A 13,409-nucleotide genomic window follows, 5' to 3' on the forward strand; every position below is an offset into this window, starting at 1 on the left:
ATGAGATGATCATAAACGTTGTGAAATTTTACTATATATGCACTGCAGAAATGTCTAAAGAAAACTAACATAAGCTGAGAAACGTTAGTTGAACCTCCTTCTCTCCTTAGTCTTTGTTTCATTATATTTATAGAATAGTAAATACGGTATGTACAATAAAGTGTCATAAAATCATGTTTGCTGCCACAATTAGGTACTACGCTATTGAAAAAAAACTGAAAATCTAAATTCAATGTCTAAATGTGCCTGACTAAATCTAACCACTAACCAATGATCAGATTTCATTCGATAAATTTTGGGATTTCATTTTATAAGTAAATGTAAACTGCTCTAATGTTTACAAATAATTATTAAAACATTGATAGTTTTGTTTTTCTTTACTGAGTCTGTAAGTAGCGCTTTATACGCATGCCAAGTTAAAAGTCCAGTTAAAATAAGATTTCCGATTTTAAAACCCTAACTCAATCATTCATACAGTTCACTTCTTTTAATTTGTGAGACATTTATAATATTTTTATTTTTAAAACACGATTTAACATAATATAAAATACAGCACGTGGGTGCCGACCTATTGTAATATTGAAGATGACCGACAGAAGGCGCGCGCGACATGTTTGTTTGAAAGGCCCACATGAGCGCTCTGACGTAGTGTTGAAATTTGGCCAGGTAACGGTGTTGCTGCAAATAGGAAAATTACCTCTTTTAGTCGACATATTTGGCCATAGATTGGAGGTACAGAAGCGTTACGATGCCCGGTAAGTCCTTTTAACTGCTCCGTTGTTTGAAGTTAACCGCGTTTAGTCTCTTGACTTTGTAGATGCGGTGTGCTGCTCTCACTCTTTGTTTTGTAAAATGGTAGCCATCGCTGCATCCGCACAATACACGAATATTAGTGTAATACAAAGCCGATATGTAATACAAAGTTTATTACGGGCTGATTTTGTAGGGTTTGTCAAAGCGCAAGTGTACACGGAGGCCTAGTGAGAAGTGTGTTTTGTGTTAGTTGGACGTATGTGTGTGTGAGATGCAGTGTGGCTAACTCACGCACTCACCACGCTCCTACATTTACTACACTAAAAGTCTTTCAATCTTAAAAACTTAACACACCATTAACCACATCCAACACCAGTTTTCCCGTAAAACAACCACGATTAATCTTTACATGCTACTTTGTAGAGTCGAATGAAGTGTTTTCACGTGGAAAGAGATGATGTTGATACGTCTCGCTCGTGGCTTATGCTAGCACGCGTAAGTTAGCTTTACAATGCACGTTCGCCATACGTAAAGTTACAGCAAGTGTTTAACTCTGCATACATGTTTTAAAAAAAATGGTCCTTGAGTTGAGATTATTGTCAGTGTTTTTTTATATATAGGTGGACATACACAAAGCATTTGAATCCCTAACAAGGCCTATTAGCTCACGTTACAATGAATCAAATACATGTGGAAGAAGATGGTGTCGACTGACCTCGTCTTTGTCTGATTTATGCAACACAGTGTTAGTAATAGATAGTTACATAATGGTCGACTTATGTTTGTCCTGACGCAGGTTTAGTAAAAGAACAAACTTATTTATTACCTAGTAGTTGAAATATTAACCCTTAACATCCGGTTCATGTGCATGTTTGTTTTTTTTATGCAAGTAAGAGCCTTAATAACTGGAAACATTGTAATTACTTTTATTTAAATGTGCATATTACACACACTATATTTTATAATAACCCCTTTTTAATGCATGTTACTTATATAAAATGTAGGCAGCTTCCCAAAAGTCTAGTGTATTGTAAAGAAATCTTTACTGAACCTCGTATCATGCTAAACCTGCATGCATTTCTTGCTTCTGGAAAAACACAATGCTTGGCTGTATATTGACACTTCTCTATTTAATTAAAAGAAAGTACATTAAGAGTATCTAGCTTTAGAAATTACAAAAACACACCATAAAACAGAACTAATCCATGTTCGCTATTAAATCAATGTTAAATTACTTAAATTTACATTTGTTCAGACACAATCTATCAAGACAAATGGCTGAAGATCATTGCCAAAAAGTCATTCGTTTTTGCTTGTCTTCTAACCGATCTCAAAGCCAAAGTTTGAATATTCAAATTACTTGAGTAACATTTAGGAGCGATGGCAAAGGGAAAATTTTCAGTAAACATTTTTTTTAAACAACTGTTTTTTTTTTCAAACAAATAAATAAATAATATCAAAATGCTCCAATATAAATGGCCTGCTGTTATGTTATGATGTTTGTCATTTGTGGCTGTTGACATCCTCTGCTCAATTTAAATCTCACCTGGCTGTTCACATTTTTGTGCTCTACAAAAGAACAAAAATTGAATTTTGGTATGTGGGTTAGTTGATACTCATCCTTGTGTGTTTTTCTGTGGTGTTTTCACATCCAGAACCTGCTGATATTAACAGTCCGGAGGTAGCAAAGACGCCAGGAGGAGGCAGTGGACAAGGGAAAGATGAGAACGTTGTAAATGGACACAAGGAGGGGGATGCCAATCCGTTTGCAGAGTACATGTGGATGGAGAATGAAGAGGAGTACAATAGACAGGTACTGACCTATGGAGACAAATGAGGGCCAACTTGATCTGCTTCTGTGTTGTGAAATGCTTTCAGGAAGATGTCTTAAATGCAAAATTATTTTGCCAGTGGTTATTGTTATACTTTAACCAAAAATAAACACTTTCCATTACTCACCATTGTGTGGTTCCAAATCAATATTCATATTTCATCCTCTGTGGGACACTTGAGAAGTTTTGAAGGTTTTATTATGCTGGTTGAAAGTCTCCTCTTATCATTATAGTGTGTATTAGTACATGTTAACGATGTGCAAAAGGTACATACCCCAAAGTAAACGATGGCGTGAGTTATCGTCTCCAATGTAAATCTCTTTTCTTGGACTACAACAAACATCCTGGGGTTGGAGATGTAAACAAGACTGACATTATTATAATTCCTTCTTCTTCGGACTTACAACCTGTAAGTTAACTTCTCTTAGCAACCGAATCTTTCAAACATGTAAAGGAGCGTCACATTTCTGGCTGATGTCAGAGGTATTCATGCCAAACACAATGTACAGATTAGCTGGCCAATCAGGGGCACAGAGCTTTTCAAATCCGTGAGTTTTTGTAAGAGAGTAAAATCTGGAGCTACAAAAATGTACAGTATGTGGAAAATAATGCATGTTTTATCCATAAACCACGCAAACACATTGTACTATACCAAATACACAAAATAAAGTTAGTTTTTGGCAATAAAATAGGTGCTCTTTAACAGCGCTCCTCGAGTTTTTTTTTAACAAAAATAGAATGTTCCCTTTAGGTTAGGGGAACGTTCTGGGAACAATATCTTTAGGTTATAAAATAAAACCTAAAAAGAACCTGCAGGGAACGTTCTGGGAAGGGTTTTTTAGGTTATTAAAAAGAACCTACAGGGGACGTTCCTAGAACGTTCTTATTTGAATACCAAAAAATATAACCAAATGGGAATGTTAGGAAAACGTTCTGTGTTTGTTGGGTAGGACCATAAAATGTTAGTTCAGTCATTGCATTCCATCTGGCTTTTGGTCTTCTGCACCTTCATGTGAATTTTGAGGAGACGTGGCTTTGGTTGGCAATTTGCAGGCTAAAAGTATCACCAAGTAAATGGGGAGTGAGGCTGTTCGTGTCAAAATGCTAGACCACTCTAAAAGACTTTTAAAAAAAATCATCAGATTTTAAAATGTCAGAGACCACAAACATGACAATAAAAAACTGTTAACAGTTTTGTTCCTAAAGCATGTGGTGTGCCGCTATGTGATTATGACAGCACACACCCACAGATTTCCTTCACAAACTGAGTCCCGAGTGTGAATACAGGAAGTCTCTCATGGTCAAATGTGACTTCTTGTAGAAATAGCAGATGTACTATTTGGACTGCTTTTTACATGTCCATCTCACTGTGGACTGTACCTGCTGCGCAATGATGACTATAGTAATGTTACCGTCAATAGACCCTTTTACTTTTGATCAAATATTTGCGTGCGCATTTTGGCAACGGAAGTGGTGTTGTTCCCGAGTGGTTTTAACGTCTTAGCAACTGAGAAAGTTTATCAAAACTGTTTCCAAGAATCAAAATGTGCTTGTAATTTTTCTCAGGTGTACACTCTCGGTTTCTTAACTAAATACATCTGTCTGTCCGTCTGTCTGTCGCCATCTGCTACTTTCTTCTATCCACTCCACGATAGTACACAGATCTGGAATCCGGATACCATTTGATAGTCAACTTTTTAAAATAACTTTTTCTGTCTGTGTTGCTTAAAGCTAGGATAGGTAATGTTTGAGAGCTAGCAAAATTAGAAAATGTCACCTCTTCTAAGCTACACCCCCTCTCGTTAGCACTCCGTCCAAAGCTACGCCCCCACAAACATGAATGCGCATCCACAGTCGGAGTCAGCTGCAGGTCACAGGAAAACCGAGTATTTCAACACATTATAGGCATCAACCAAACGACTTCATGTCTCATTCACCTGTAACTCAACTGATTTACACCGACAGAGAATCTAATGTTAGCATTGGGCTAATACTAGCTACAAAAATAGCTACGTTGCCTAACGTAACATTTATCATGGAAATAACAAATCCCCCCGAAGCAAAACAAATTATTACCTGTTCAGCAGAAAGACCGCAACCTCGGCATCGATTTTCAGGCCCTTCAGCTCCCTCAGTTGTCTCCACCGTTCAAATGCTCCACCGATGTTTACGCGAGTTTGTCCTCTGGCTTTATCCAGTACCTGTTTAGTTGCAACCTTTTCTGCCTCAGATTTTCTTTTTCTAGGTTTTTTATTAGGGCGAGCAGTTACCAGCAAAGCTGGCAGTGGTAGTTTTGGCTGCTTTTTATCTTCCATTGTGCCGGTGCCGCAAACTCCTGCTTACTCGGTGTAGTGTTCAGGGTGACGATGACGTGATTAGTGCACGCAGGGCAGCGCGCGCAGTGGGGCTGGGCCACGAGACATGAAGGCATCTGATTGGTTCTTTACACACGCACCGAATGGCAGTGATTGGTCTGAGTTTTTACTGTCCTGCAGCTGCTACAGAGGTCTGATTGTTTTCATTCCGTTTTCTGAACACATAATGTATTGACTACTCTCAGGATAGAAGGACCATTTCACCCAGTATAATAAAAAATGTATCTGAACAGGATTACCTACGCTAGCTTTAATGCTGATTCTTGCCATACTTTGTTGCCAAAATGCGTGCGCATACATTGCCACATCATCATCCTGTACAAACAGTAAAAGGGTCTATTATCAGCTTGCTTTCTGCTTGGGTATCATTTCATGCCACGTGCTACATCGTGTGTGTGTATTTCTTCAGGGTTCCCCCACACAACAGGATTTCTGATATCAACATGTTAGATATTTGTGATTTGCAACCAGAGAGGCCCAATGTGCTTCTGAGCAGATTCAATCACTTTTAACACAACACAGGAAAATTGTATAAGATACTCTGTACAACCAGCAAGATAGGATTGTCGTAAGGGGGAAATCCAAATTCGGCCCGAATAGGGCTGGGTAAAAATATCGATTCAACAATGCATTGCAATTATTTGTTTTTCAATTCAATATCGATTCATCAAATCCTATGAACCGACTCAGCCCACCGGCCAGTGGTGGCGCTGTGGGCAACATTCTAGTGAGAGCGTTCAGCGTTGTACAAGATGTGCTTTACCAAAACTGCATGATTCCCATTTACATTTTTATTGTACTATTTAAAACCGCTCTATTCATTGTAGCAAGTGCTCAGCGCGCCTATTTCCCTACCCCGCTCTCTCTCTCATGTTACGTGCAGCGCCTCAACAGCGCCCGCCCCCCCTCCCCTCTCTCATGTTTTGTGCAGCGTGCCTCTCGCGCATAAAATACAGTGAAAAGTATATTAACTCCGCATCCCTCTGTGTACCTTTTTTCGCGTAAACGTCAACCGTCATGGATGTTACTGACAGAAAAGACTGATTATCGAGTTTAGCATGACTTAACAAAAGTTAGCATTAGTGTTTACCACACATACCCGTTCTCTTGTTGTGAGTCTGTGTGCAAGCAACAACACTGAGAAGAGCAACATCAGCACAGCCTTAATGTAAATGTATTGTGATTTTGTCAGAGGCCATCCCGTTTTTAGCAGCAGTTAAAGAAAGAGCCGATTGGATTACACAAGGAGTTACTGGGTCGTGGGTCGTTACTGGGTTGTGTTTAGTCACTATTTTATAGACAACAGACCGGGTGTGCCTCATAAGCCTTGAAAAGTGAAGCCTCTGGCTCTTTGATCGCCCCCTGTTGGTTGGCTGCAGTACAAGTCATAAACCCCACCCTCTCCATTCAAACGAATGGGACTCTGCTCTAAAAAAAAAATATTTACACTTCCAATAAAAGTTTCCGAAAGATGTTTTTGGTCCTTTTAAGTAGTTGTTATCACGCTGATATATGTTCAAGTCTTCATTATTGTGGTAAGTTTCATTTTAGCTTGTAATTTGATGCTTTAGAAACGGGGCGTGTCGTTATGATTGGCTTGGTTGAATTGGTCGCTCGAGCATTTGGGCGGAAGTTTGATACCACGGCTCCGCCTCTGGCTCCACAGACAATTCCTTCTGCGCATGCCTTGGCTCCAAACTGATGTTTTTACGTAACATGGCGGCGACCGTGGTCGGACATTTTTGGCTTCAATTCATTACAATGGTGGGAGGCGAAGTCACATCGTCCATCTTTTTTTACAATCTATGCAACAGACCAGATCATATGTAAAAATAGCATTCGGTTGTGTTAAAATTCAATATAATGTGACTGATCAGAGTATAACATGATGCAATGACGTAACATATATGCTAATCGGCATGTAAAAAAAAAGTGCTTGACATGCTAAACATCTCTGTGTGATAGAAATTCCTCTTTTAGAAATGTCAGCCAGAAAACGGCCAAATCTGAAAAACTGATGCTTATGACATCACAGGCATCCAACTGCCCCTCCACTTTAAAATAATTGGCTACATTTTTTGAGTGGCAGCAAAGTCAGCCAATCAGTAATGAGATTGCAAGTTAAGCCAGTAGGGGGAGCCAAATAGGTGCAAAACCACTTGTTTAAAATCCCCCACCCTAATAGAGCTATCTGAGAGAGGTTTTTAGGAAGCTTCTAATGCATTACAGACCCAAACAAAAATGTTTTTATCTACATGTCACATCACAGAACAAGGATTAATACCCCATTCAATCATTCTATGTCATCTTTAATTACTGTTGTATTTAATCATTACCGAATCAAATAAATCAATATAGAATCGAAGCCAGAAGAATCGAAGTCGAATAGAATTGTGAAATTCCTTACAATACCCAGCCCTGTCATGTTGTTCGGCAGCCTTAACAGATGACAGGGTTTGAACTATCCCTTTACCACAAGAGGCGCAGTACTTGATTTACAAGTTGTTTAATAAGAGGGCAGATACTGAATGCAGTTTAATGGCATATTTAACAAGTATCATCTTATGCTTGAATCTTGTGAAATCTTGCCGCAGGTGGAGGAGGAGCTTTTGGAGCAGGAGTTTCTTGAGCGCTGTTTCCAAGAGATGTTAGAGGAGGAAGATCAGGATTGGTTCATTCCCGCCAGAGACCTTGCCCCTGGAGTGGGACAAATCCAACAGCAGCTCAGTGGGCTGTCGGTCAGCGACGGAAACGCAGAAGACATTGCGGTAAGTATCGGTGCATAATTGTTTTAATCTTGATTTAGCGATAGCATGACTAATGCTAAACTCACTCACCTGAAGGTAACTGATGTCAAGTCTGTTATCAAATTAATTTGGGACTGTATAGGAGTTACACAACCTTAATTAGTTAGAAGTTGCATAAAGTAACATTGGATATACTAGTGGTTCTCAACCTTTTTTTGGGGTTCTGGGCCCCTGTCATGTATCAAACCTCTGTCATGGACCCCAACCCCTCCAATTGTGAAAAGACATGATCATCACCTCCATCATTTTTTGCTGTCTACGTACCCCTAGTTGAGAAACAGGAAAGTGATGCCTAGGAGGGGGGTTTCTACCAAATTAGCTTTAAATGCCCCGTTAGGTTAGATTAAACCATCAAAATATGAGGTGTATGGTACAAAATGCACAAAACACTAAACTTTAAGGTATTTATTTGGCAAAAATCCATTATTATGGCATATTAGCAATCTTTCTGTGACTGTTAAAGGAACAGTATGTAGGATTGTGGCCAAAACTGGTATTGCAATAACAAAACTTGTGGCTAAAACTGGTACTGCAATCACACAACTGTTGGCCAATACACAACATGACAACATAAACATCGGTTGAGGGCTGCAACTCCACTTTTTAAATTACAATATCCTGGTCAGACCACTGTTGTCAGTGATATAAGTATTTGAAATTAAAATGATTTCTTAATGTCTAGTGACATATCAGGGCCATTTTATGATTAATTGATATAAATTTCTTACATACTGTTCCTTTAATAATTTTATGTGACTCCAAAAGATTTTGGTTTATTTCTAAAGCACTATTTCAACCAGTGGTGGCTCGTGACTGCTCATCCGAGGGGCGCCAATTCAAAATATGTGTTCGGATTGTCGTGTTTTTTCAAAATATGTGTTTGTTGCGTCATGTGTATCGTGTCTGCTGCACACGCATCAAAATTGTTTATATAAAAGAGACGCTCACGTTCACAAAATACACGCAAGACACTCCCTTAACAGTAAACTTTGATTTCGCATGAGATTATCCGAGTATCTGGCAAACTCTCTTTTATCATAAACCCTTTAGACGCGTCTGCAGCAGGCACTTATTTTGACAAGACACGTGATGCACATAGGATCTCTCTTTTTACGAAATTACGAACCACACACGAGGGGCTACATACATGTTGTGACGAACTTCGCATCGAGCACCCTCGATAAAAGAAGTCACCGGCCACCACTTTTTTATCAACAGGACGTTGTACATCAGGACATAATACATTAATAAATAATAAAAACACTGGGTACTCAGAACGCACCAATGCAATATGCATACAAATTTTTTTTATGCATTTTTAATAAAATACTTGAATAAAGAGTGGAGATGTCAATTGTTCAAAGTGTAATAGCAACCACCAAGTCTTGTTTCTTTGTGTAGCTTACTCTACAGACCATAATGAGCTATTTAAAGTTTTAGATAATTGCGCTATGTATCATCTGTCTGTTTGTGGTCCTCACCTCTTATGTTTCTCTTGTTTCTTTCACAGCGCAAGAGCAGCTTGAATCCAGAGGCCAAGGAGTTTGTTCCAGGGGTGAAATACTAGAGACCCTCCAGTCAGGGGCTCCTTTATAAAGACTTTATGTGACCTCTAGTTGCCAGAGGTCACCCTCACACATACTTCAATCTTACTGGGGTTGTGTGGGGCTTGATGGGGTGGGGCTTGTGGGTGGGGGGTGCTGGATGCTCTTCTATAAGCTTTTTATTTCCGTCTGTCTCCATGTATAACGTGTAGGCGGGTTACTCAGTGTAATGTTCCTATTGGACCGCTGCAGATTGTGACTAGTTCTCCTGGAAGATCTTTGTATTAATCTCAGAGGAACAGTTATGTGATTTCCACTATTGTGATAGTGACTAGCAGTTTGTCCCCGTGTCATTGCCATTTTTCTTTTTTTTCTGTCTTTTATTTTCTGTAAAGAAAAGTTTGAAGGGGGGTTTGTGTGTCATGAGAGTGGGAGGGGCAAAGGGCTGGGTCAGAGGAAACCTGACAGTAAATGGACAGTTGACAGGTGGACCATTCAGCGATGGACAGAACTGGTGGCAGCTGACAAACGTTGAGGGATTTCACAGAAACATTTTTTTTTTTCAGTTTTTTCTCCTTCCTCCGTTGAAGTTCTGTCACAGTGTGCAACATGCATTTACAAAAAGGAAAAAAATCTAATAAAACGAGCAGGTTCCCTCCTGGATGTTTTTCTGTCTGTCTGTCTGTTTGTTTGTTTATGCATATTTAAAATGATTACAAGAACAACCTTCATCATTGACCATTCTTGCCAAATAACAGTTTTATATAAATGTGTCTATATGTCTGTCTGCTCTATTGTATGCACTTTATAATTCAACTACAATGTGGTGTTCTTTGTTAATGCATTCATTATATTTTTTGAGAACATCACATTACAGTGCAAACTGCTGATTTATCTTATTTTTGTGCTTTGTTTTTAACTCTCAAGGAAGATCAGTAAATATCCATCATCTTAAAATATTATATTTAAAAGAAGCATAGTCCAGTTGTTACACAATAGTTTATTGAAAGCCAAGGGTAGTTGAAAACAGGAAAGAAAATGATGAATTTTCCTTGTGTGCTCTGTTTTCCCTGTGTCTGATTAGTTGAAATGGCAAGCGTAAACGTTGCGTGTCCAAAGCTGTACAATCAAACTTGTGAATTTTGATGGTGTGTTGGTTTGCATATACAGAAGTGTAATTTGAATTGTGAAGGGTGTAACGATATTACCCACTGTGTTTGATTCAGGTCAGGTATTGGTTAAGTAAGCATTCCAGGCTGAAATTTACATGTCTTAGCACAACCGCCCTGCCTTTTGGTACAAGACTTATAAATCATTTTGTGTTTATAAGAATTGGCTATTCTTTCAGATAGTTTTCCTATTGAACTGCACTCAACATATTGTTTTGTATGCATAATTTATCTACCCGTTAATCGTGTTGGAACGATTTATGATCATATGGCTAACACTATAATTTACCATGTTTTTTAAACAAATATCCCGTTGTTGATGCTGTTCGGTCATCCAAAGGGTTGTTTATAGATCTCATATGCAAAATACTTCATGTTTTCCTGTATTCCATGCATAAGATTCTCTCCGGGCCTCTAACAATTGGCAGACACACAACATTTTGGATGGATTTTGCACTGTAAAAAAATTCTTTGTTGCACTTAAAAGTTTGTTTAATTTATAAACTTGAATTTTCAATTCATTAAAAACTTTCTTGACTAGTAAGGAGTTGCTATAAATTATAAACATTAAATTGAATTAGCTTAAGTGCAATAAGGAATTTTTACAGTGTGGTGGATACCAGTTTCATGCCAAAATATGAAGCTTGACTGACCCCTGTTTGTCCAGAGTTCCTTTTTCTATATATATATATATACACACACTCAATAAAATTATGGTAACGGATCACAAGCTATAAAAAAGTTAAAGGCAGGGTGCATGATCTCTGAAAGCCAATGTTGACACTTGAAATCACCTAAGCAAACACGCCCCTACCCCAGTAGAATCTGGACCTTCATTTAAAAGACCCGCCCCAAACATACACAACCCAGGCTACGATGACAGTAGACATGCCCCTTACTGTTGATTGGCTATTAGTGTGTTTTGGTACTCAGCCTGACTCCCTTTTCCAAAGTGTTTTTCAAGAATAATGCACCCCGCCTTTAACTGATTTTCTTTTATTATTATATACCACATATGATGAGCAAGAAAAGACGGGTCTCAGTACTGCCATTATCGGAGTTATTTCTCATGATTATCAATATTCCACGTATAGCCTAAACACTAGCACCACTTTTTTGAACAATGCTAACTCTTTGAAATCTCAAGGATTAATGATCATTAAACACTAACAAGTCTTTCTTTTAGTGTAAAATAGCGTTAAATTTCTAAATTTAATCTCAAAATGCAGTCCCACGCAAAGCTTGCTGGGAACTACAAATCCACTGCCTAAGTTATGTCTACCAAAATCAATTTTGTAGTTTTAACACAAAAGTATTAAGTTCACTTCCTTCTTACAAATTTAAGGGATTAAACATGATAAAATTAAGTTTAATTTACTTAATAATGTGTTCATTTAGAATAACTCAAATACAATTGTTATAATATAAACAAAAATTAGTAGATTTCATTCCTAACATTTTTGTTATTATAACTTTTAAGTTTAAAAAACATGCACATTTTTAAATTAGTTTATTTACTTATTTTATGTCATTTAATTACTAAAACAGATAATTATTTTTACAGAGGCTGGATAGACTGCGTCAGAGCCTTAGACTGACTTGCAATCACCTCCCTCAGTCTTCAAGACCACTTAAAAATCTAAACCCCATGGCCTTTACAGTGCAAGCTGACCAATAGGGCTCTTTTTTTGGTTGCAGGTTTATGGCAAGGCCCCAAGGTTTAATTATAAAAAGAAAAACATCTTGCAGAAAAGGGTCCAAGATGGAGTCAGGACTCATTATTGCTTGTGGTCTTGCAACAGTGTCGCTGGCATAGAAATCTTATGTTAGTCATCAATTCCAAGACTCTGCTCTTCCTGTGCTGCAGTGGGAATTTACAGCTATAATTTGGCACCCATGCAGTTGCTGATCACCCAGAGTGAAGTCAGAGGATGTACTTCAGCCTGTATTAAGTAATAATAGGAAAGATATGTTTATGTGAATGACTGTTTATGCTACTCAGACATCTGTCCTTAACATCATCTATGAGAAGGCTTACCAGCCTGCCAGTCTGTAAATGTGTACATACTGATGTGTAGTTTGAAGACATATTGAAAATCTGACTTTTTCCATATAAGTGCTATAATTGGGTCCCCAGTGCTTCTATCAACCTAGAACATGTGAAAAAGAACAACCCAGTTAAGTTTTGGTAAACTATTCTCTGCAAACACATGAAAAAATAGGTTATTGAAATTTGGCTCCCCTTGTGATGTCAGAAGGGGATAATACTGGCTGTTAATCTGCACTATCCAAACGCAGCACTCCTATTTAGTGCAGAAAGAAAGAGAGAGAGAAAAATAATTGACAGCAAGTTTTAATTTCAACAGAGATTGAAATCAAACTTTGATGCTCTATACTTAAACTCTATGGGGAAGTTGCCAGACAGGGTTTAGATTCATCCAGGACCAGTCCTCAGTTATATTAGGACATTTAAGTAGTTTTTACATACCTTACAAAAACAATACTGTTGTGCATTTTGAGACAAAACAATGGCACTGATATATGTTAAGATATGTCAGGGCAAGACATTTTCAAATTAAAGCAGCTCAAACATGCATTTGGGACTAAGATAAGCCCTGTCTGGGAAACCACCCCAATATCTTAAATATATTAAATAATTAGATTTCACAGTCATTTGTTTAAAATTTTATCTTGTATAATTGGCATTTCCCTTAATTGTTTCTTAAAAAATACTGTTAAATATTGACAGATGTGAAGATTAGTTACTGGTGTCAGAAACAGGCAGTAAATGTGCTTTGACATAATGAATGGTGGTTCTTGTGTAGTCAGCCTTAGTTTGAGTCCAGCTCAGGTCATTTCACAATCCCACCCCCCTTTTATCCTCTATTACTCTCTGTCTTCTAAAATATTCCTATCGTGAAAAAAGGCA

At 38.0% G+C, this 13,409-nt stretch overlaps 1 protein-coding gene across 1 annotated transcript; it reads left to right on the forward strand.

Moving 5' to 3' along the window:
- Positions 1 to 257: 257 nt before the first annotated feature.
- Positions 258 to 9,986, forward strand: paip2b (poly(A) binding protein interacting protein 2B). The gene is made up of 4 exons (XM_065265412.2): positions 258 to 755; positions 2,409 to 2,566; positions 7,555 to 7,728; positions 9,278 to 9,986. The coding sequence occupies exons 1-4, from the start codon at positions 749 to 751 to the stop codon at positions 9,332 to 9,334; spliced, it is 396 nt and encodes a 131-aa protein (XP_065121484.1). The 5' UTR covers positions 258 to 748; the 3' UTR covers positions 9,335 to 9,986.
- The last annotated feature ends 3,423 nt before the right edge of the window (positions 9,987 to 13,409 follow it).

The sequence above is a fragment of the Paramisgurnus dabryanus genome, chromosome 4, assembly GCF_030506205.2.
Source record: "Paramisgurnus dabryanus chromosome 4, PD_genome_1.1, whole genome shotgun sequence".
Classification (NCBI taxonomy): Eukaryota; Metazoa; Chordata; class Actinopteri; order Cypriniformes; family Cobitidae; genus Paramisgurnus; species Paramisgurnus dabryanus.

Bases quoted from the DNA above. Each gene is read 5' to 3' on its own strand.
- paip2b (XM_065265412.2), top strand. The intron at 2,567-7,554 runs GTACTGACCTAT...ATCTTGCCGCAG, and splicing joins AAGAGGAGTACAATAGACAG to GTGGAGGAGGAGCTTTTGGA. The intron at 7,729-9,277 runs GTAAGTATCGGT...TTTCTTTCACAG, and splicing joins GAAACGCAGAAGACATTGCG to CGCAAGAGCAGCTTGAATCC.